Consider the following 25,333-nt stretch of genomic DNA (forward strand, 5'->3'; position numbering starts at 1 on the left):
GTGGAAAGTAACATCCTTTGCTTGGATGGTTTTAAAATGCACACCAGAGATTCTTGCTCTCACCACCCTTTTTTTTTTTAATTGGTGTATAAGATTGTGTAAGGAGTTTCTTCTTGTCCTACCCTGTTACTTGATGCTGGAATTCTGCAGGGAGCTGCAGGTAAATGATTGCTGTCTCACTGGGGCAAGTGTTGCTCGTTTACCCTGCTGGAGATGTGGTGGTAGCCCTCTGACAGTAAGAATTAGCATCTGGAACAGTCAAGTCCTGAGGGACAGAGCCCTCGAAGCTCTGGCTGGGGTTTATGTAGTTATTTTGAAATTATCTTTTTTTTTTCGTTAATATAACAAAACCCCAGCAAGTGCATATCTTTTGTTTGGAGTGGTGTGGGGGCTCCACATGGTATCTTTATAACCACAGAGAATTAAAAATGATGAACATTACAAAATTTTGTTCTTTCAATAAAGCATGTTATGCCCAAGCTCTGGTTATATTCAGGTGGTATGAGCACCTATGTATCCTAATAATTTGATAGGTAAACAACTATATGTTGTAGATGATTTAGTGCTGATGTACAGCTATTTGTTAGAACAAGTTAGGAGTACATCAGTTGAAAAACTGGTGCTATAGCTCTCTTTTTTTCCTGTGTTACCTCTTATAATGCCCTGAAAGAATTAAGTATTGGGGTATTTGGAAAATAACCTAATGTAAAGGAAAATTCAGAATGGTGTATGACAGTGGAAACCATTGTGAAACTATGACAGGTTTCAGAGTAACAGCCGTGTTAGTCTGTATTCGCAAAAAGAAAAGGAGTACTTGTGGCACCTTAGAGACTAACCAACTTATTTGAGCATGAGCTTTCGTGAGCTACAGCTCACTTCATATAAATTGGTTAGTCTCTAAGGTGCCACAAGTACTCCTTTTCTTTTTGTGAAACTATGGTGTGTCAAGATCAGTATCTTTGCAAATGAACACAATGTCCAGCATAAATTATTAGTGTAGATAGAATTAATATTGTTTGGTTTCAAAATTGCTCAGCAATACTGTGGCACAGTTGGAAGAAATAAATGAAGAAGAAGAGGTACATACAGTGACATGCGTTGTGCTTCCTTACCCCTCTTAATGTCCTTATGACTTACGTTGCAACAGAGAAGGATGACTTTCATCCAATTATTGATAGTAATCAAAATGTGTTGATGTTGCATGCAGGATATTTGTCCACAGAATATAGTATAGTGGCAGGGCTCTACTGTTGATCTACCTTGTTAGCAGGTGTTGGAAGCCTGTAGGGAACTGCTGATGGATTCCTGCTGACTCATTGCACTAGGCAGGACTCATTAACTTCACTTTGGCTATAAGGGAGATGGAAGTGACTTTCTGAGCATATAAAACCTAGGTTCTAGGCCCTTGGGGAGAATGCTAAAAGGAACCAAGCCTGGGGAGAAGGTATGAGCTGGAATTTGTGATTAGTTTCTTTGTAAATGAAACCAAAATCTAAGAAATGGGTGTGTGGAGTGTATTTTAAAGCCTCCCCAACCTTTAACTTTGTTCCCAAAATAGTTAAGAAAACATTTGTATCACGTAGATGGAGCCACAAGACGATTATGGTCAGATTCTGCCACCCTCACTAATGTTGAATTGTAACATGGTCTCTGAGAATTCCCATTTATTTCAGTGGAACTACTACCAATAAGCTTCAGGGTGGAATTCAGTGGGTCAGTTTTAACCTATAAAGTCTTAAATGGTTTGGGAGCTAATTACCTGGGAGGTAATTTCTCTCCCCCATGATACAATACCATAGTTGAAAACAGCAGAGGTGCTAAAGCTGGAGTTCTCTCACTGTACAAGAGGGGGAGCTGCTGGCAGGGAGTTCTCTGGAAGGGAGCTACCAGAACCCATATTTGTTAACCTTCCGGGCATGCTGCAAAACCCATCTTTTCCTTCTCTTTGTTCAAGCTGTTGAAGAGGGGATGGACTGAGTGAGACAAGTATGTCTGGGGCAGTCCTTGTGTTTATAATGAGATTTTTAATTTTAGGGAATAAGTGCCCAGAGAACTGGATGAGCTCCTGTTTTTAAATTTAGAAATAATAAATAATAACTGCACAGTAAGGTATTCTTCAATCTGAGTAAAACTGGTAGAATTTAGCCAGAAAGTGTTTGGGGATGCTCTTTCAGGGATGAAATGAAAACTTTTGAGAGACTCCAGGCTGACTTATAGACTACATCCAGACTATTTCTGAAGATATGTAGGGTTACAAAGCTGCCTAGAAGATGAGCATTTGTGCAGAAGTTAAAAAGAAGTACTGTAAGTATAAATGTATAGTTGGGTATATTCAGAAACTGGAGTGCATGGTTGTATGTTGATTATCTCTGCATCAGTGGTGCCATTTTAAAAAGTAACTTTCACTCAAAGCTCTCCAGGGCTACAGAACTGAAAGCTGCTTCTTCTCCTAGGCCCATAGTGACTGTCACCTGCGAGAGATAAAAGCAAAATGTGAAGATGGGTTTTAAGGACAAAAGCTATAATTCAAGATGGTGGATCACAATAACTATATCTATGATTGGTGGCTCTTTTCTGAAGTGATTATGCGCTGATGGCTCTGATTTGTGCTATGATGCTTGTCATCTCAAAACTGACTAAGCTCACACATTGGTCAAATGCTATGCTGAAGTTTCCTGGTCCAAAAGGATTTTGTATTAATGCTTTAGATCATTGGCTTTTGAATAATTTGAGTGTTGTGCCACCTTACCTAGACAATGGTGACTGGAGTGTTTTTGCTATTGTAATTGTGGTGGGGTTTTTGTTTTGTTTTATTTTGTTTTGTATTTTTTTACAAATAACAGTTCAGCGAAAGAGTGAAAATTTTTGGGACAAGAAGTAGCACTGTTTTCTTAGTTTCCTGTGCCTTAGTCAGTTATGGAGAATTGCAGGAATTAAGGAGTTATTGCACCAAAACATGAGAAAGCAGAGAGGGAATGAATGTCTTGATTCATCATCAGTCGTTTAGGAGAACAATGATAAGTGAGACAATTGCAAAATTAGCACCCACTGATACTCATACATGTCCACTGGAATCCATTGTAGGTGACAAAAGTTGTGGCCACATGGAGCAGCATTCCGCATGACTAAATGGAGCTCAATGTTTCCAGCCATGATAAACAAAGGAAAAGAAATGAAGACATTTTCTGCTGAACATTTATAGTAGACGTACTTTTCTGAGCCCATTCAGCTTTACCCTGTAGATCTTTTGGCCCATGGAATTCAAAAGTCAAGTCTCACTTCTGGTCTGTCTTAGCACAACTAGCAAGTAAAATACCTTAATAATGTTGTTAATATTATTAATCCTATTTAAGGTTTTGTATACTCTGAGGCGCTTTAGACCTGAATTATGCTACAAGAGCCCCAGAATGATTCAACTCTTCATACATCCACATCCTTGAGTCCTGTCCAATCATAACAGTATTCCTTGTATTGTTTTGTTCCAATATTCTTTCTCTGCATCCAAAAATGTTAAATTTTTAAATGCTGCAAACTTGTTATCTTTAACTGTGCATAGTGAGAAGCTAGAAGTTTTGACAACACTTAAAGAGAGGTGATTTTGCTTTTTGATACTGACGAAGGCAATTCCTTCCTTCCCTTTTTCGGAGAAGAGTAGAAATAACACTAAATTTGGGGCGGGGTGGAGGGACTGGCATTGAGGGAAGTCTTTATTAGAATTAACTGTAAAATACCTGCTAAAGAAGCTGAGTGAGAGTCTTGAAACCAGACACTGGTTGGAAGGCCCCTGTGGCAGTTGGAAATCTTTTTCTAATCTTATTTTGCTATGAAAATCAGCTAGTCATACATTATATTCTCTGATTCATGGAAATATTTAACTCACCTAATAGGCTTGATATGCAAGCTGTTGGACAAATGTATGTATGCGATTTGCCTATCACTACTGGATCTATGTAAATGTAACTGTCAGCTTTACTTTACAGAATCAACTGAACGTTATTTTTAAAAAATTATTATACCATCCAGGCATCTTGGATAACAGTCGTTCTCTCTAGAAGGGCCCAGTCTATCTCCCATTGACTTTAGTGGGAATCTTTCAATTGATTTTGGTGGCAGTTGGATTGGGCCCCATGGTAGTTTCTAGTACCATGCATGGTTGTGCTTAGCAGTATCCTTCTCACCAAGGTTGTGTGCATACAATCATGACAATACTAATTGCTTTAAAAAGTGCTTTGAGAGATACTTCACATATGAAATTGCTTTATAAAACTAAATTCTGTTCTGTTCTGATGTGTTCATGTTAAATACTTGAGGTCATTTTTCAATATTTCTGAACCTGAGTGAGGCATCCATCTTGGGTAGAACATAATTAATAGCATGTTTCCTTTCCAAATAATGTTTTAGCATAGTAAAACTGTAAAAGGGTAAAAGGAAATTAAAATAACTAGTAAATAGATCTGTTATCACAGCAGAAACTAAAATTTTGGCACATTTCAAAACCCGTTTATATTATATTCAGGTAAACAAAACCTGATAGAACCTTGTCCATGTGAAGATCACATGTAGTGTGACAGGGTCGGGCCAGATGGCTACAGGAGAGTAATAGAAGACAGATATATTAGCCCCAGGCTAAGTAGATCCCTTTTCCCTGGGTAAGGTAACAGGGAAGGTTCCAGAACAATCAGGAACCTTCTGGAGACAATTAAGACAGGCTGATTAGAACACCTGCAGCCAATCAAGAAGCTGCTAGAATCAATTAAGGCAGGCTAATCAGGGCACCTGAGTTTTAAAAAGGAGCTCACTTTAGTTTGTGGTGTGCGTGTGAGGAGCTGGGAGCAAGAGGCACTAGGAGCTGAGAATGAGAAAGCGGACTGTTGGAGGACTGAGGTGTACAAGCATTATCAGGCAACAGGAGGAAGGTCCTATGGTGAGGATAAAGAAGGTGTTGTGAGGAGGCCATGGGGAAGTAGCCCAGGGAGTTTTAGCTGTCGCACAGCTCTTCCAGGAGGCACTCTAGACAGCTGCATTCCACAGGGCCCTGGGCTGGAACCCGGAGTAGAGGGCGGGCCCGGGTTCCCCCCAAATCCTCCCAACTCCTGGTCAGACACAGGAAGAGTCGACCTGGACTGTGGGTTCAGAAAAACGGCCAAGCTGAGGGCTGCTGTGATGCTCCAAGGCGAGCAAATCCACCAATAAGCACAAGACCCAGCAAGGTAGAGCAGGAACTTTGTCACAGTAGTTATAGTCTGAGCAATTATTAATTAGCTCCAGCATATCACATCTTTTAAAATGGTTCACCTGCTGAGTATTATCATTAGAGATATGATTGTGGACTTTGAATTTAATGAAATTTAACGAAGTTTAGCAGAATGGTTACTTATTTTCTTTTCATCTAGGTTACTAATGGGTATTGCTAGTAATGAATCTCCTTTGCCTAAGGTCTATCATGGATAGAGAGACAAGATATTTTATGCATACCCTCAGAGACTGTACTATGCAATTTTGTATTAATTTTTTTAAAAAATTCAAATGATAATTTATATTCAGTTCTCCTTCGCCTGTTTATTTCAGTCAGTTTTGAGTGGTTAGGATTATATCTGCAGATTTTTGAAACTTGAATGCCCTTACAGATCTCATTTACTCAGTATGTCAATCTACGGTACTGTATAATTTGTTAAAATAGTTCAAAGTATTTAATATTCATTAGCACAGAACCCGTACAATTTTTATCTCTTGTAATAGTCTTTGTCCTGGAGGTTTAACTTTTTAAAACCATGTTGAGTAATGTTATACACTACATAACACAAATATAACAGTGACTTTAAAATGTAACAGCAACCTTAACTGTTTTAAGAGAACAGTAGCTACAAATGTGTGAATTTACCCCAGGCCCATAACCTGGGAGTCATCTTTGACTCCTTCCTTTCCCGTTCCCCTTGAACATAGCTGCACATCCCAGCTATGTCCAATCTAGCCATTTCTTCCTCCATAACTTTTCTAAGATCCAAGCTCTTTTTAACCACACAGTGAAAACCCTTTTCCAGGTCCACATTTCTCATCTGGATCACAGAAACCTCTCCAGCCTCCCCGATAACTGCTTTGCCACCTCTAGTAATGTATTTAAAACCCAATCATCTTCCTCGCCTGATCTTCTATGGCACTCCACGCTTTGAAGCACTCCACTGGCTCCCCCTTTTCTGCTGTATCAAGTTCAAACTTCATGTGCTCTCCTGCAAGACTTCTCACAGCTCTTCCCTCCCTATTTATCTGCTCTTTTCTTTTACCAGCTCATCCCCCACCATCCATTTTGCATGGCTTTTCATATCCTTGCATTGCTTCTCTGCTCCTCTTAGCAGCCACGTTTGTGCCTTCTTTTATGCTCCTTCCTTTACATGTAATAGTATCTCCAATTTCATCTCTAAGGTTGTTGCCTTCTCTTCCTTCAAATTCCGCTTCAGTCAGATATAGTTAAAAACCTTTAGGTGCCACCACAAGATAAAATAATAAATAAGAATAAGAATATTAAACGCCATGTGTTAAAGCTGTGCAATTTAAATAAAAAAGGTAGGAACTGGGAGAAGTTAGGGTTCCTAGAGCAATGTTAACTCTGCCGTATTGAGGATCCTGTGTATTTTCTGGCATGGCATGTATTTAACAACTGACACAGAAACATAGAAAAGAAGACTGGAAAATAGTACATATGTGCAACATGGCCAAGTTAACACTGTCATGAGAAGCTTAAAGCTGAACCAAAAAGTCAAGAAACAAATTCCCTTTTACTACTACTATTTTATGAAGTATAAAATAGACTATCTCAAAGATTTTTAAAGTAATTTTTCTTTTTCCTTTTGAATATTAATGCTATCAGGTTTTCATGTTTCTGAATGTGTATAGTAATATGATCGGATGGCTTATATAGTGATGCCATACAAGGATGTAACTTGAGCTGCAGTTCTTCCCATCGACTGACAGGTGAGGGGATTCTGACGATCAACAGTGTAAAAATGGCATCTCTTTTTCCTTCAGTTGTTCACAGTCTGGTGTGACAGAAGGAGGATTGGTATTGTCATCAAAGGAGAAAAGTTCGAAATTTACTGAGTTGGTCTTTTGTTTTCTTTTAGTTTTTATTTAATTAAAGCTTAGAATTTGTGGAATATTGCAGAAATATAGTGAAATTTGTGGAAAGATCCTAAAGTTGTGGAACCCATGATTTTATTGCCACAATAAGAATGGGCCTAAAATTTGTGTAATATTCAAAACCAACAGTTCTTTTGGAATATGTTCAGCTTTGATAATTTTTTACTGGTGGCTAGAAACTGGAGGAGGCATATGCTGATGTTAAGAGCTCTTCTTCCACATTTCAAACCAGAATCAGGTGGCATTTGTGCAGAAAAATTCTGCAGAGAGACTTCCTTCCCACTGTAAAGGGGCAACCTCTCCGCTTCCGTTAGTGTTGTGGATCTTTTGAGAGTCTACAAACACCCTGCTATTTGCTCACTACTTGTTCAGTGAAACAGAAGATACACACACAAAACTGCCTTTGAGATAGTATCAAAACCCAATTTGGTTCTCTATTCCAGGTTTGATTTCTTAATTGAAATATATCAAACAATCCAATATTTCTATGTTTATAGTTGTCTATGATAGCCACAGCATGTATTAGCTTCTCTTCCAAAATAACACTGGGATCTCTTATTCACAATATCTGAGCTTTGAGGCTGCCTTCTTTTCTCTGTGGTTACAGTAGATTAGAGTTCTGAATTATCCCACAGCTTATTTTTGATTCCTGGAGTGAAAAGATTGCGGAGGGGAGGGGAAGTGCCTCATGTCACTAGAATCACTTTGTTCAATCTAGAATCAATGTGGATGGGCTTTGAAGAGACTCCTATCCAGACTTCACTGGAGTACGGTTGCTATGACATGGAGACTTGAAAAGGGGACCAATGGGCAGTAGTTTGACAGAAGATCCTGCATTGAGAAAATAATATATGAACATTTTTAGAGCTCTACTTATTAGCATTTTTTACAGAGGGAGGAGGAGGAAAATAACCAGGATATAGTTCTGCTTACATATTACATTTGCAAGCATGTTAAAAAGCATTTGTTTAGACCTCTTACATAGACTTTGGGTCAGGAAATATTGTTAAACTTTGCAACAATTTTCTACTACTAAGTTTTGGAACAATTGGCATAGAGGCCAGGGGAACTGCTTCATTTTAAGTCTTGTTCTTCCCATGGCAATGATTCCTGTCTACTCTGTATAGCTAAAGGCCTCATAAATGATGGTGGAAAGGTGTTTGTCTGCAAACAGTCATGATAAAAAGATACACCATTAACTGTATTTGCTTCCATGTCATTCTCATTTTCTGATATTCAATACTGAGTGTATTGTATACCAGGTATGTAAAGACTATCCATCAGTAGTTTTTTTTCTATTATTTTTACCATTTGCCATAAAATCGATCACTAAGCAAAAGAAAAGTTTGAAAATGTGACATTCGTAGGGGAATATTGTATTTATTCAGTCTTTTCCAGGAGCTAAAGCTAAGCAGAAATGATTATGACAACAGTCTGTATTTTCAGATAATTTACACATTTGGAAATCTGTTGTATGCCAACTGAATGGAGATATGATTTGTGCCTCCCAACACTCGTGGCCCTAAGTGTATGAACAATATAATCATGGGCACTAGAACTGGAAAAGGCCTATTATTTAATTTAAACCATTCCCTTGCCAGTGTGGGAGTGATCCTTGAATACATCTTCTGAATGCTTTTTACATTATATAGAAATACAGTTTTACCTCTACTTCATTCCCATCTTTCACTAATTAAGCATGTAGGCCCTGATGAAAGCATCTAGGCATGTGCTTAACTTTAAGCACATGAGTAATCTCATTAGTTTCAATGAGACTGCACAGGTGCCTAAAAGCTATGCTAGATAGGGACTTTAAAATTTATCAAGCACGAACTATGCCTTTCTTTATCCCCTTCAGTCCTCTCTTATTCATTTACTTCTATTTTGCCAATCCCTGAAACTATCTTTCATGCCATGCCCATCTGCTGCAATCCCCCTTTAAAAACCTCCTAGTATTCTGCACCTCCTCTTCATACCCTGTATGTATGCATACATGGGCCTATATACATAGATGGGCCAAATTTTTATTAATACTAAAGCCCCTTTACTTTGTCAAAATGTCATATGGGGTTTCAGCATAAATGAAAATGTGGTCCCCATATGAATGCATGTACTTATCGGGGAGGAGCTGAAACCACTAATGTTCATATAATTACAAAATCTATATCTGAGTTTTGTGAATTTACTGGCTATTGTGTTATATCAGTTTTTACTTACAGTAGCAGGTATGAAAGTATCTACATTCTAAAACAATAGCATCTGTATTTAAATCATATATGTTGCCTTGCCAGTAATATTTATTTTGATATGTTTTTCATTTAATTTTGTTTCATATTTTTATTAGGATGTGTTTGGCTGTTTTTCTGTTCCTTCTTATTTGCCTATGCTATTTTGTAGACTGAATCTTGAAGAAGAATTAGATCAGATGAAAGTATGTAGATCTATGGATAAGGCTACAATACAAGAACTGAATCTGTGTCTGCAACAAGAAAGGGAAGGTAAAAAATTTGTAGAATTATATAATATTTTATTAGACAGAAAATATTTTATTTGATGGGTTTTCTTTTCTCACAATAATATGTTTTTTTAATTTCTAATTTGGAATTCTGCCGAGATATACATTCATTTTTTTAAATGTACAGTTACTCTTTTTTAGCTCTCTACATGATTCATAAACTAGTAATCATTCATCCTAAAAGGAAATAGTTTTCCAAAACTTTGTATCTTGAAAATTCAAGATGACTGGTGTAGTGTCCAGACCCAAATTCTATAAAATCTGCAATATAAGATTCTGAATTTTTATAGCATCCCCAATAACCAAATAAATTTGGACATTAACCAAAATAGCAAAATATGTGAAAATGATTCCCATAAGATTGCTTCTATTTCTGTATCCTTGCCACCTCACTGCTCCTATCCTCATGCACCTCCTTTCACCCTCTGCTTTACTTGAAATGTCTGGGGACTACACTGAGGTTCAAGAGAACTCTTTTCAGTCTAGAAAGGCACTGCTTTTCTAGAAGGTTCCTGAAGCTCAGCAGAACCTGTTGTGATATCTCACAGGTCTCAATGTAAAGAAGCCCCATTGTTGGGGAACTGCAGTATTGGTGAGTAGCTTCATCCTTTTTGTCTGCTGTTGGCTGCTTTCCATTTCTATTTCTGCAGAAATGTTGGCCAGGTTGGTAAAACAAAATAAAGTAAAAATTTTTTCAAAGCATATATTTTACAACCAGGCACACAGTTCCAAAAAAATCTGTGAAAGCATCCAGCTGCTAAAAATGGCAAGTGGCTGGATTCTCACCTGTTGCTATCTAGTTCCTATTTTCATCAAAACAGACAGGGTGGATTGATTTAAATCAAGGTGATTTAAATTGCCAAGTGGAAAGCTCGATTTAAATAATTGATTTTAATCAACTTTTCCATTTCTACTTTAGTTATTTTCTAAAGAAAGATGCATTCTCATTGTTTGATATAACCATTAAATTATGTTGATGTACAACTAAATAGAGCCTTTATGCTCAATTTGATACATCATTTTGCTACCTAGGAAGCTACATCATAACCATATACATTTATTTAAGCAATTATATAGCTTTAATATTTTCAGATTCTTATTAATTTTACATTTTTAGTACGTTCGAAAATTATGAATTATATATTGCTTATTTACTAGATAATTAACTTTTTACTCATGGTTATATAGAAAAGCAGCCATTAATTCAAAGTTTTTGAAAGAGACTCATAGAATCACTGTATTTACTTTCTATTTAAATGTTTTAAGAGATTATAATAAATTTAGGCTTTAATCTATTTTGTATTAAATTCATATTTCATTTTAAGTAGGTTGATTTTTCAAAAGAAAAACTTAGCAAAATCAAAGAAATCTGATTGAAATAAAAAAATCTGATTTTTTAAAAAGAACTTTTAAAAATCATCAATTTTTATCTACCCTGAAAAGAGGTACTGAAGTGGAGGAAACAATCACTCACCTTGTTTTTTCTAGTTTTTTCTACCTTCACACAGAACCAGGAATGGAAAGGCAGCTCGGAGTCAGCTGGCTGCCTACTGAACAATAACCGTGACACTTTCTAAAAAAATTCAGATCTCAGGAATCTTAAAGGCTTCTAAAGTATTTAGTACTTGAACGCTTAAAAGAACCCCAAATCTTTACAGAATAAAACATCTTTATTTTTTGAAATATATATTCCTCTCTTCTTAAAGAAAATTGCACACAAATTTCAGGCTATGCAAATACATTAGTCCCTTGCACTTCTAAGGTGATTGAAAACAAAAGGTTAAACACAGTTGAGTTGTGTGGGTATCCAGTTTAATTGCATTTCCTATCAATTGTTGTTGCATACCTGAACATTATAAATATTAATATTTTTTTCTACAGATAAGTAGCTGGCTTAAATCCAAGGATATATTTCAAGTTAAAAGTCTCATTAGTGTGTCAGAATGAATTTATTACAGCCTTGTAAAGGTACTGTTTACCAGTCCAGTCTCAAAAATGACTCACTCATCCATACTACAATGATGAGCTGCTTCTCTTATGCTCCTCCTGCACACCTGAGAAGATGCACAGCAGGAGAGAACCTGGTGTAATAGACAGTTTTGCACAACGTTTTCTGGTTGAACTCCTAGGAGCTTGGAGCCATAGAAAACTTGATGTGTATAACGTTTCCTATACTAGCTTAATTTTAATGGCGTGATGGAATGAGGATTTACAGTGATCATGGGATGGGGGTCCCCATATCTTACTGGTGATCCGTGGAAAGGTTTTGTCAAGACAGACAATGGTTGTTTTTAGTTAAAGCACAACAAAGATTTTCAGCATTGACTCAGAGGCACAGCCATACAGGCAGTAATTAGATGCAACTAAGTCTAGTAAAGTGTAGAAATGAACCATGTTAACGGTCAGAACCACGAGATGGTTGTTTAGAAGTTAGGACAGAGGGCTTGAGAGATACTTGTAGATACTTCTGTTTTTTGTTTGGTTGGTTGGTTTGGGGGTCTTTTGTGTGTGTTTTAGGGTTTAAACCACATATGGGAATTAGCCACCTACACAGGGCTTTTCAGTTTTGTGTTTTGTTTGGAAAAGAATCTTTAAAAAGAAATTCATAATGCTGAAATCCCAGATTGGAGAGAGCGAGTGTGTGTGTTTCTTTTTGGGGGGTGCAGGGGGCAGTGGCAGGATGTTATTTTTAAGTTTAACCTTTCTAGATTCTCAGACTATGCCCTACTGCAAATTGTTCCTTGTTTTCGTCTTTTAAAAAAAGAAGGGAGTCTGAAGGTCGAAAATTTAGCTGCAGACATGCTCATGTGTGCAGGACAGGAATGCAATTTCTGGGTGTGTCCTAAAGTGCTCAGAAGAGGAGCTCTGCTTCCACAGAAGGATCGGCAAATAAGAGCATTCTTTTTGTGTACCTTAGGAGGCGAGCTCATAGGTAGGTGTCGAGTTTCCTAAGCGCCACTGGAGCAGGGAATAAGGTATCTGTATTAGGGCCCTACCAAATTCACAGTCCATTTTGGTTAATTTCTCAGTCATAGAATTTAAAAAATCATACATTTCATGATTTCAGCTATTGAAATCTGAAATGTCACGGGATTGTAAATGTAGGGGTCCTGACCCAAAAAGGAGTTATGGGGGCGGGGTCTCCAGGTTATTGTCGAGGGGGTTGCGGTGCTGCTACCCTTCTGCGCTGCTGCTGGTGGCGGTGCTGCCTTCAGAGCTGGGCAGCGTGAGAGCGGCGGCTGTTTGGCTGAGATCCCAGCTCTGAAGGCAGAGTCGCCGCCAGCAGCAGCGCAGAAGTAAGGACAGCACGGTATGGTATTTGCCACCCTTACTTCTGCGCTGCTGCCTGCAGAGCTGGGCCCTCAGTCAGCAGCTGCCGCTCTCCGGCCGCCCAGCTCTGAAGGCAGCGGCGCGAAGTAAGAGTGTCATGGCATGGTGTTGCCACCCTTACTTCTGCACTGCTGCTGATGGGGCGCTGCCTTCAGAGCTGGGTGCCTGGCCAGCAGCCGCCACTCTCCAGCCGCAAAGCTTTGAAGGCAGTGCAGAGGTGAGGGTGGCAATACCCTGAGCCCCCTAAAATAACCTTGCAACTCCCTTTTCGGTCAAGACCCCCAGTTTGAGAATGCTGCTCTCCTCCATGAAATCTGTATGGTATAGAGTAAAAGCACACAAAAGACCAGATTTCACGGGGGGAGACCAGACTTCACAGTCCATGACGCGTTTTTCATGGCCGTGAATTTGGTAGGGCCCTATGTATTACACGTAACACTTTGTTGGGTAAAATGTTATATATTAGCATTTGGTTGCATGTGTTTACCTGGTTGGCTTCTATGACAGATAGATGTTAATCACAACCTAAATTACACCACTTTTGAGAAAGTTTGAGGTGAACCCATTCAGTCATTTAGTAATTTGAATGACTTAAGTCATTTTTTAAAATGTGGGGCTGGTGTCTAGCTTTTCTCAACTTCCTCTCAGAAATCACTCAATTTTAACAGTTAATACTTTCAACAGAAGTAGATTTAAAATAGCAGCTGTAGGAGATTTTAAATTAAGGTTTTTAAATAAAATTATTGAAAAATAACCAAAAAATGATGAAAAGCATTTTGAATATTGCATGTTATGTTCTTTTTTTATATATACTACAAGGCTCTAACCCTCAGTTTGTCTGAAAAATTGAACACAGTTTTAATTATGGAGTCAGACAGCACCTTCAGAATAATACATATATTTATATACCTACATGTGCACACACGTACTACAGTGATATGAACACAATAAAAACATTTTTATGATCACAGAAGGTGATGTGTAACAGTTGAGTGTGCAGGTTTTCACAGTAATTAAACACACAGATTAGATGACATGTTTTAGTTTTTAAAGTTCATCATTTGTACTCAGCCCAGTCTCACTTATAAATCACTTAAGGCATGTCTGCATTAGCAAGCTTACAGCTTCAAAGCTATATTGATACAGCTGTACCACTGTAAGATTGCTCGTGTGTAGCTGCTCTATGCCAATAGAAGAGAACTCTCCTGTTGACCTAATTAAACCACCTCCAATGAGAGGCGGTAGTGGACACACCGCTGTACACACCGGCACGTCTTTCAGTGTAAGTTATGTCGCTCAGAGCAGTGTTTTTTCACATCCCTGAGCGACATAAGTTATACTAACAAAAATGCCAGTGTAGACATAGCCTTAGTTTAAACAGTTCATACATTCAGCAGAAGTAGTTCTACGAAAAAAAGCTAGCAGAAAGAGCAGCAGAAGTGAGAGAGAACAAGTACCACTGACAGAAGAATAGTTTTAATTTTGGAGTTAGCACTCCAAAAGCAAACCAATTTAGGAGGAGAAGTTTTTAAAACTATTTTCTTTGATGGTAGATTATAGCTTCTCTAGTCTCTGCCATTATCCTTCATGTACTGAGATAAATTAGCTAACAAAATCCTATTCCCGGAACTATTCCATCCCATTTATGATGTGCATGCATCAACAAAGAAGTAAATGAAAGAAAGCCACATTGATTGTATTCCATAAAATACGTAGAAGAAAACTATATTTTCAAAATTGAAAAATAAAATTTATAAAGTAAGAAATATTTTGTCAGTGTTTAATGTAAGGGAAACTAAATGTAAATAAACTAAGTTCTTTACGTGTTCTTATAATATTCCTTTTAATTTTGTTGATGCAAGCCAGTTTATCATTCAGAATAAAGACAGACATTTTTCCCTAAAGATTGTCTCTTATCGTATGTATACACTGCAGCGTAAACCAGTGCTTGAGTCCAGGTTCAAGACTAACCCCCTTTGTATCTACACTGCAATTCCACTAACCCAGGGCTCGGACCCAGGGTCCCAGGACCCTGCAGGGCTGAAGAGTCTGAGCTCGAGTTAAGCCAGGCCTCAGGGTCCAAGCCCAATTGCTATGCAGTATAGATGCAGCCCAACTTGACTCAGATCCTGGGAGTCAGCTGGAAGTATCCCACATTTTCATTGGACAACTTTCTTAATCCTCTCTGTCCCAACTATCTGCAATCTTCTCTATTGAAAATGGAATTTTGCAAACAGCAGCAGCTCGGATCAGCGTTAACGCTTTCTCTTTTGATCACCAATCTGCAAGCACACTATCAGATAGCCTCCTGGGTTTGCAATGGAGAGTGAACTGATCAAGCCTTTTACAAAGTGACCTGGTTCCTGGTAACATGCAGGGTTGGTAGTAAAATTTTCTGACAGTGCAACACAGTCTTAGCACTAGAATGGCCACATTACTGGATGTGAGGGTGCTAAAGACTCTAGAATATGGTTACTTTGGCTCAGGGTCTATTCATTGCAGTGTGGATGCCAGAACCCTAGGTTCAAGCACAGGTTAGAAAAGTCTTAATGTAGGGTTAAAATACAATGTAGAGACTCAAGCCAAGGGTTCCTTAACATGGGTTCATGGGACTTGAGTCAGCTGACCATGGGTTTACATTGCAGTGTAGACGTACCCTTATTTGAAGACTAATGTTCAACTTCCCATGTCAAGTCAATATGAAATGTACCTTGTGCCATATTTTAGCAATATTCATGAACAGGGTGATTCAAATGTATGAGTATATGCTTTTTGATTTGCCTCAAATAAACACTAAGAGGTGGTGTCCCTTCAAAATTAGCTTGATGTGGATATTGAAATAATGAGTGCGCCAGATAATGCAACCACATGCAGTACCTTTGGGAACTATATTGTTCTAAATTTATGAATGTTCCATGTATCGTTCTGAGCTAGGGACTGTGTTCTACTCCCTGAGGGAGGGTTACCATAGCTCCTCCAGGAACTAAAAACAGTAGGGGTGATTATTGCAATCCCTAGAATTGTACACAACCCCAGAGAAGTACCTGCCCCTGTGATGGTTTGCAGATACTGGCTCTAACAGATATCAGAAGCCAAGGACTCAAAGAAAGGGCTTTTGATATAAAAGAGCCAGCTTGATCAGAGAGAGGGACCATTTTTTTTTTCTACAAATGGACCTGACCTTTGGTTCAAGGCCAGACATGACCCTACTGATCGGTTGGAAGGACTTGTCTCTGCCATTGTCCCCAGAGGGCTGATGGGCAACTTCTGGTATGTTTAATATGCATCTAGATCTTTTATTGTTTTAGATGTTTTCTCTGTATGCTTTTGTCCTTAAATAAATGTACTCTGCTTTGAAAGAGGTGTTTGAGTTGCTGATAAATCACTGACAATGTCCTTGGAGAGAAACTAAAGAGCAGACTCTGGATGTTTGTCAGACATGCTCGGGATAATCACAGTGAAATGCAAAGGGACTGCAGCCTAACACCCCCAGTCAGAAGGGAGTGGGATGTGGGTCTCTTCCCAGAGAGAAGTGATGGCTGGAGGCCTAGGACCTGAAGGGCATTTCTGGAGCAGACCACAGAGGAAAGTTAGAGATGCAGTGAGACACAGATGCTATAATGTGGTTAAATGCAGAGAGGCTGCAACTTCATTAATAACGATTATCTAAGTAGGGTAACTAACCCAAGTTACCTGGCAGGGTTTTTCCAGTGCTGGTTAGGCACTATTGGCTCCTGATGTACTGTAAGCCTGAGCATGAGTGTTAAGGCCATGCCCACTCTACAGTCTTTGGCATGCCATGTGACCATGGCTGGATACTGGTTTCCTGATCTCCTTTCCTCCTATTCACTGGAGGTAGGAGAGAGAAGATAAGGGGCACAGCAAGCTGCACCAGACATAGAAGCATATTTTGCAATGCTGTGCTGAGGATTAAACCCCCAAGCAACTCACTCCGTTACAGGGTCTTCAATCACACTTTCTAAACTGCCAAAGGTTGCCAATTGTACAAGTTTACAATTGTAATGTAACCCCCTCGTCCCCTTCCCTTCCCTCCTCTCCAACTCTGGATGTCAGGTGGAAGATGGGGAAAAAAATCACATAGCAACTTGACAGTTTTGCTAGATAGGAAAAATTGCTTCCGGACCTGAAAACTGTCTATCAGCCTAGCCCCAGCAACATAGGAGATCAAGTAACTAGGGTAAGGGTGGGTCTGAAATGGGACCTACAATGGCTATTCCATCTGGGAAGCAAACTGTACATACCTACCTCCCACCAGACAGGAGTCAGTAACCCCACATCTCCCCTGCTGCCCAGTGGCAGAGGCAATAGACAGGACAAGCCGTAGAGCCTGGAACCAGCTGCAGCATTCTACCCTCACCTCCTCTGCATTCCCACACATTCCCATGCATCATGAGGAAGAGGTGGGTGGTAAGAAGAAGGTTGGGGAGGAGAGTGAAGCAATTGTCCCTTCCTGCCAAAGGTGAAGCATGGAGAGGTAGAGAGGTTCACATGGAACACTCCCTCAGCCAGTCTCCCTTTCCCTTATCCCTGAGGGTATTTCCACTGGTCCTGATCCCACTAGTGCCCCATGCTGACTAGCAAGGTGAGCATTAGTCCTGGGTGTTTCATTGATTTGTCCAAACTAAAATCTGTAAGCCAAGTTTTTTTCATTCATTGTCTTTCTTTTTTAAACTGATAATTCCTTTACCGCATCAGTATGCTTCTCATGACTGTCTGGTTCCTAATGGTGAAATTGTATTGCTATCACTGTTGAATTACAATTCCTGCAATCACCTCAAAACCAGATGTGCTGATTTTAAATAAAATGAAGTGTTCAATTCAAAGGGTGTTTGTTCATTCTGTTTTCTCAGTGAGACATAATTATACTTATCACATATGACGGTTGTCACTTTATAATTGAAGACTGGATTCTATGGCTTCTGAGTGTTCCCAGCTCAAGAGTTTTACTTGGGTCTGCCACAGATAGACCATATGTGTTTCTGGGTAGGCTGATGTGATGAAAGTGACTGCAGTTGCAGGCAGACAGGCAAGCACTAGGCAGTGCTTTCTTTCATGGCCACACTAATTTCAGTGAAACATTATGTAACAACATGGAATAAACAATTTATTTTTTGCTTGTTAGAAATGGCCATGCATCAGTAGTCTGTAGCTTTTCTTTAATTTGTGTTGCTACTGACTTCTATAATATTCCTTAATTTGTGCAAATAATTCTTCCAACAATCTTCCAGCTTGTAGATTCTGTGTCTGTAGATACAATATACTTATTTATGGCTGTAGGTGCAATATTTATTTTAATATATCTAACTTCGTAATAAACATAATTTGTGCTTTGATCAGTATCTTTGACTGAAAAATCACCTTATTTTTAGTGGAATACAGTAAATATTGATATTAAAGCTACAGTAGACATTCAAATGAGTGAATATTTAGAAAGATTAAAAGTATTTACATATGATCTTTGTGTGTTACTTAAGAATGTTGTAAATATATGCAGTACTACTGTGCTGGGGGACTGTACTTGGAAATAACATGGGAACTAGCAGATTAATATCAAGGTAAAGGTACATATTCCCAGATGCATAGTTTTACCTTTTTCAGCTTTTATTATCTGTAGAATAGTGCTCCATTTATTTCATGAATACAGTAGTTTTAATTGGTTATGACATGTTCCAAAGACAAAAGAAGGGTTTAATTCACTCTAACAAACTTATTAGTCACTGTTTATATCAAGAGGATTGCTAATCTACAGAGAGTAATGCTGTTTTCTTCTACTCCTGCTTTGTTTAGAAATCAAAAGTTTTTAACTGACCTGCAGTGTCCACTTGTGGTTTAAAATGATATTTCTAAAGCAAACCAAACACAGATATTTTTTCCCTTAAGAGTAATTCTTTCAGTTAGCGTAGAAAACAAAATCCTAAACATTTGACTGTCATTTCTACAGTCGGGTGTCCCTGTATATGAGCATAATTTTCTACCTTTCCTAAAGAAGTCACTCCAAGAATTACTATTCTTTTTTGTGAACAATAATGAAATCAACAAATTAAAATTGAACACTTTTTTGTTCTGGTTTACCTTCTAATACTACTAACATTTCCATTTTATAGGTGTGCTTTCTTTAAGAACAATTTTTTTTAACGTGCCCTTATTTTGGGGGAATTTTAGTAGCTGAAGTGTGGCTACTGGAGTGGTAAATAGAATCAAGTTCACACTGACTAGTTTATGGTTTTCTAATTTTTATGAACTCACAATATTACAACAGAATGATTTGTGTGCTTTATCCTGTAAAGCACATGATCTTTCACTTAACAAAAAGGGGGTTTAAAGTTTCAGTTCATCCTAATTCTGTTACTGTTTGCTTTGTTCACCAATCGCTCTGATCTTCCTGGCAGGGGACAAGACCTAGAGAACAAAACTGGTAGTGACTGTGTAGATAAAAAGGCAATGAATTCTGCTTTTAAGGCATATAGGGAATAGTCTATAAAAGAATGAAAATGGGAATAAAAGTACAGCATCTTTAACCTGCAGATCTATTGTATCTTTGAAAAGCTTGTACTGTGGGGAAAAAAAACACACTGTGATGCTACAAAGATTCATAATTATGTGACATAAGACTCTGAAAACTGGTCACTCTTTAGAGACTGACCAAAAGGCTTGACAAGAAAATACACCAGATTATTTATAATTGGGAAACTAAAGAACACAGTTCCTTAAACTGTTTGAGTATTGTTTTAGTGGGAATATGTGTGTCACAATATTTTATTTATTTTCTGGCAGAACTACTCTTTAGACTTGGTGAAGATGACGGGGTCAAGAACAGTACTCCAAAGAAGAATGTGAAAGAAATATCAGATCAGACATTACAGAAGGTAAGATATTGAGCCCAGCAAGTTAAATCTAAATTTTAATGTAAAGGATTGTATGTTAAAATCAAAACTCATGCATTGAAGCTCTGTTTTCTATCTCTAATTTCCTTTCATAATTCAAAAATACTGACTGCCAAAATTATGTCAAAAATCAATGTTAGTGTAGTAGATATTGATGCATTATGTGAGATAAATGCTGTTAATATCAGAGCAAATTAAAAATGTGTTTAAAGACAAAATGAAGTGCAATAAACCAACACATTACCTAAATTAAAATAGGAGCATATGCTTATTATTCACAGCTTTTGGATTCTGAAATCTTTATTTTCTTTTGCCAAACTTTATTTAACTGTACACATTATCAGATGTGAATGCATACAGCTGTTTTGCTAGAGAATCACATCTGTGCATAATAGTGATTTGGTAATAAATTCACTTCCCATATTTTAAATTTTAAAACAATACTGTATAAAAAAAGTTCTTAAATATGTAACCTCTCTCTACAAAATGGTACTGTAGATACATTTAGTAGGCTTATTGGTTCAACAGATATACTGTATATTTAGAAGAATCCAACTTACTATACAGCATTTTTCACATTTTATTTGTACAATAATGAGGTATTCATAAGTCACAGTTTTTGCATTGATATTTTTGCTTTGAACAAATAGTTTTATATGTTAACAGCTGTTCACTTAAAAGGGCACAGTTGTATTTTACCATATGTTTTTGTTTGCTGCAAAGAAAATGTGTTTTTCAGATAGGCCTATTCCTTTAGCTTTTCATTTGGCCTAATTATATTCGTCCAGTTAATGAAACCTTTAAGAGCATTGTTAATTTGAATAAACACAAATATGTAACTTAAAATGTCAGTATGGCTATTTCTATTTTTTTTTATATTTGTGAATTAACTTGTAGGAAGTATAGTAATTTACAGCAGATGACGTGATTGCATATACATGTAACACTTGCCATATGGTCAGGTAATGAAGTCTGTCATCTCGTTATTACTGAATGACAAACATCATGTTAAAATAATAACACGCGTAACAGGAAGTGCTCACATTCATTTATCTTAAGGCAGAGTGAGTAACTGAAATAATTTGAACACTACAGTCTAGGATTTCACAAAGTTTATACTAGGTTATTATCTATATATCAGAACTACAATTTTGTTTGCCAGGTCCTGTATAATTTTATATCTCTGTGGATATATCGTGTTGTGATGATACCTTAGGACAGTAGTTCTCAACCAGGGGTCCAGAGCCTCCTGGGGGGCTGTGAGCAGATTTCAGGGGAGCTGCCAAGCAGGGCCAGCATTAGACTCGCTGGGGCCCAGGGTAGAAAGCAGAAGCCCCACAGAATGCATCTGAAGCTCAGGGCCCTGAGCCCCGCCACCTGGGGCTGAAGATGAAGTCTGAGCAATGTAGCTTTGCAGGGGCCCTTGTGGCATGGGGCCCCAGGCAATTGCCTGGCTTGCTATCCTCTAACGCTGGCCCTAGCTTTTATATGCAGGAAACCAGTTTTGTGGCACAGGTAGTCCATGGAGTTTTTCTAGCGTGTTGAGGGGGCCTCAGAAAGAAAAAGGTTGAGAACCCCTGCCTTAGGATATAGACCCAGAAGATATTTGTTGTTTCCTTTCAACTACCATAAGTGACTTGAAAGACAATGAACGTAAAAGGTGTTTTAAAGAACTAAGAAATAAAGAAAGCTCAGGTTGGAAGGGCTTAATGCACAATGAGTTAATGAAGAGTACTGTTTTGGCCTTTAACCACTGGAGATATGGGTTCAGATGCCAATCTTAATATAAATACAATGAGTAAAATCTTAGCTTCGTTGAAGTCAATAGCAAAATTCCCCTTGATTTCAATGGATTCAGGATTTCACCCAATGAGTGAGTTTATGCAGTCATAGCCTAATTCTTTGTTCACTGTGAACCTGCTACACATTGTGCTCAAGGGAAGTCCAGCAATGGATAAGCATAGATATCAACGGTCTGAGTTCAAGCTCATTGGTAAAGATATATTAGGATGTTTGCACATCACTATTCTTAATTTAACACATGCACTCAGATCCTTCACTGTCATTTGAACTAAATTCATCCATCACACAAAATAATTCTTTAAGATTTAAAACAATTAAAAACCTTCAGCCCAATACTGCCTGTCAGTACCTCTTAATATTTCTTTAGAAAAACTGTTCGGTTTAAAAAGTTTAAAATTTGATATTGTTTTTGGCATTCCACTCTCTTCCAGAGTGCAGGCACTGGCCAATATTTTATAAAATGGGTATTTAAATTTAGGCTGCTAAATTCTTGTGTTGGTATCTGATTTTCCAAAGAGCTGAGCACTCAGCAGCTCTCACCAAAAATAGAGTAGAGAAAGAACTGTGGTACATCAGCTCCTAGTGAGATTTTTCCAAAGATTTTTTTCCAAAGTTGCATTGATTTTCCCAAAGACACTTTGGAAATATCTTATCTGAGTAGCTGTTCCTTTTTAGGGGCCTAGTTCAAATTAAACTTGCTGTTCATTGCTGAATATTGTGGTATTTAGTTTAAACCTTGACCAATGGAACTGAAGGACAGTAAGAATCAGTCTATTAGAGGTAATCCTGAGTTTGTTTAGACTTCTAGTACATCAAGAACAAAACATATGCATCATTTGGACATAGCAAGTCTTTAGGTATGAATGAAAATGCTTTCTCAAATAGTGTTTGGCAAGCTTGTAGAAAGGTTTCACTGGGATGGTCTGGATTTTCCTATGCTGCAAATAGAAAAGTTCCCAGTCTTCAGATTCTTTAGTCCCTAAACTTTTATTAAAATTTCTGGCTGATTTTGAAAGGATATGTTTAATGTTTTTAAATAAGTACATCAAAGAGTTTGATTATTTAAATAACTTGTGCAAAATTGTTTGTTTTGTTTATAGTTTTTTTTTAAAACTTTGTTCAGGTTGAATTAATATGTATAACCAAATCAGTAATGATCTCAGAATGCATCAGCAAGGTTTATTAGCATACTTAGACTTCTGTGTCACTTTGTCTGGAATTTTAACTCCTTTTACCATCTGCCCTTTGCTCAACAGATGTATTATTGCAGTTAGAATGTATTCATCTACGCTGCCTTAGAATTATTTTTGAATTAGGCACTTTAAATTACTTTTGTCCTTGTGCTAAATGTAATTTTATTTTCATAAAATAAATGTAATTTTAAGACATAACAGTTTGGTTTTGTGCTACTTAAAAGGTTAAAAACAAAGTATAATGTTTCACTCTAAAACTCAATTTTGTTAGGTGTGCCAATTGGAAAAGAGATTTAGAGCTCTTGAAAGGGAATCAAAGAAGCTGAAAGAAGTAAATAAACAGTTAACCAAAGACAAAAATGATCTGAAAGCATCTATAAAATGTCACAAAGAAGATGCAGACACAAAAGAGAGAGAGTTAGAGAAGCTACTGAAGAAGTTTCGAGAAATAAAGAAAGACAAAGCCGATCTTCAGTTAGTTATTGATGAGCTGGAGAGAGAGGTTACCTCTCTGAAGAGGCAAGTGGCAGAAGCGAACAGATTGAGAAATGAAAAGGAAGATCTGCTCTGTGAGGTGCAGCAATTGAAAAATTCTCTGGACAAAGCCAAAGCAGTGGCTACCATGGCCACTGTAGGAGCAACCGGTGGGCAATGTAATTGTAAGACAGCAGGAACCAAAGTTAAATTAAAAACAACTAAGAAAAAGAGCTCTCTGGGACGTCACCAAGCTTTTCTCAATCAGTCCATCAAGGTTATGAGCAATGTATTTGAGAACTTCAATAAGGATGGCTGGGAGGATATGAGTGAAAGCAGGTATGGCGCTCATTAACTTAGCTCTGTAGAGGGGACACCGTGCATATATAAAGCACTAGCAAATGGAGATTGAATTTCAACTACTGTCGATTTGGTATTCAGAAAAAATACTGTCAGATCTTTTGAAATATCTTGGGAGGTCTTGTTCTGAGCTTATTGACTGAAATTTGCATTCAAAATTAGCCACAACTGCATGAGTATTTGAATAGGTGCCAGGAAACCCAAAAGAAGGCAATGCTTGATTTCTTCCAGTGATGCTATTTTCATGCAGTCATGAGGCTTGAAATTGACAGTTTGGCAGGTTGATTTAATTTGCTGGCCCTTTGCATATTCACCACTGACAGCTAAGGATTCCCAGGCAAGCCTACTAAGCCGGTTTAGTTATCTTGTGACATGCCGACCCGGGAGGAGAAACATTTTCCCCCCTTAATTTAGTTAGATAAATTTTGAATGACCCATTTCAGCTTGCTAGCAGATGTCTACAAGCTGTTTAACATCCTTTAAATTAAGAACCATCTACACTAATTATTTCATGTATGTTTTATGCACAGTCATTGTACTAACTTTAATTAAATGGTGGTGAAAAATTAGTTTTTTAAAAGTAAGTATTACTGCACATGTCTCCAATCTTGAGTCACAAGCCCCACAAGCAAATAGCACTGACAGAACTCTTAAATGTTTCGAATTCTTGCTGCTTCTTCCATCTGTCCCCACACACACTGTAAGGGCAAATGAATATAAAATGCCACATAGCCTCCCACTTTTAGTTCTCTTCTTCTGAAAAGACAATAGAGAAGCAAGTTCTAATTCCACCTTGGGCAGAAGATATGGAAGTAAAGAGACCCTAATTATTTTCTTGTCTCATCCCCCTCCACCTCCCCATTGACTTTCTGTATGACCTGGAGTGGGCTTGTCTACATGAATATTCAGTTTGTGGCAAGGTGAGTTGTAAATCTACCCCATTCTAGCCTGCCACATTCTAAGTGGTTCATGTGGGCCCTGCCGTTGTGTGCTAAAAGTTCTGTAGTATGCTTTAACTTACTCCCATTTCAAAGTGGCGTAGATCAAAGGGAACTGTTTGTGCATAGCAGCAGAGTCCACATGGACACTTAGTGTGTGGCAAGTTAGTGCAGGGCATGTTTGCACCTCAGCTGTCCAGAAATTAAATGTTCATGTCAGCAAGCCAGAGCAAATTGCTTAACTTCTCTGTTCCTCGGTTTACCCATGCATAAAATGGGGATAATGATATGTACCCAACTTTGCAAAGTATCTTGAGAGCTATGGTTGCAAAGCGTTACATAAGTGCCAAGTATTCTTGTTGTTGTTGTTTATATTATGGTCTTGTTTTTTTTTTCTGATTTAATATTGCAGACATACTGATTTCATACAAATGATTAAAGTTGGTGTTTTTTGTTGTTACTATCATTAGCAGAATTTCCTCCTTTTTTTTAATTTGCTATTTTTTGCCTTCTGTGAACAGTTTTGTTAATCATAATATTGTTCACCAAGGGAAAGTAATACAGTGGCTTCAAGACATGCCCCAAATAACCAGAAGATATCTTCTTTGACAGTTGTACTCTGAGTGTTTCCTAGATTGATCTTGGCAATGATAGCCCAGAATGCAGGATCTACTAAAGGAA

At 37.9% G+C, this 25,333-nt stretch overlaps 1 protein-coding gene across 1 annotated transcript in view; it reads left to right on the plus strand.

The window, feature by feature from the left end:
• Nucleotides 1–25,333, plus strand: part of CNTLN (centlein) — a 282,411-nt gene that overhangs the window by 165,978 nt on the left and 91,100 nt on the right. The window contains exons 13-15 of the mRNA XM_077817689.1: nucleotides 9,532–9,632; nucleotides 19,775–19,866; nucleotides 23,152–23,693. Of these exons, the coding sequence (XP_077673815.1) occupies nucleotides 9,532–9,632; nucleotides 19,775–19,866; nucleotides 23,152–23,693 (735 nt within the window). The remainder of the gene's footprint in view (nucleotides 1–9,531; nucleotides 9,633–19,774; nucleotides 19,867–23,151; nucleotides 23,694–25,333) is intronic.

Source organism: Eretmochelys imbricata, chromosome 5 (assembly GCF_965152235.1).
Source record: "Eretmochelys imbricata isolate rEreImb1 chromosome 5, rEreImb1.hap1, whole genome shotgun sequence".
Classification (NCBI taxonomy): Eukaryota; Metazoa; Chordata; order Testudines; family Cheloniidae; genus Eretmochelys; species Eretmochelys imbricata.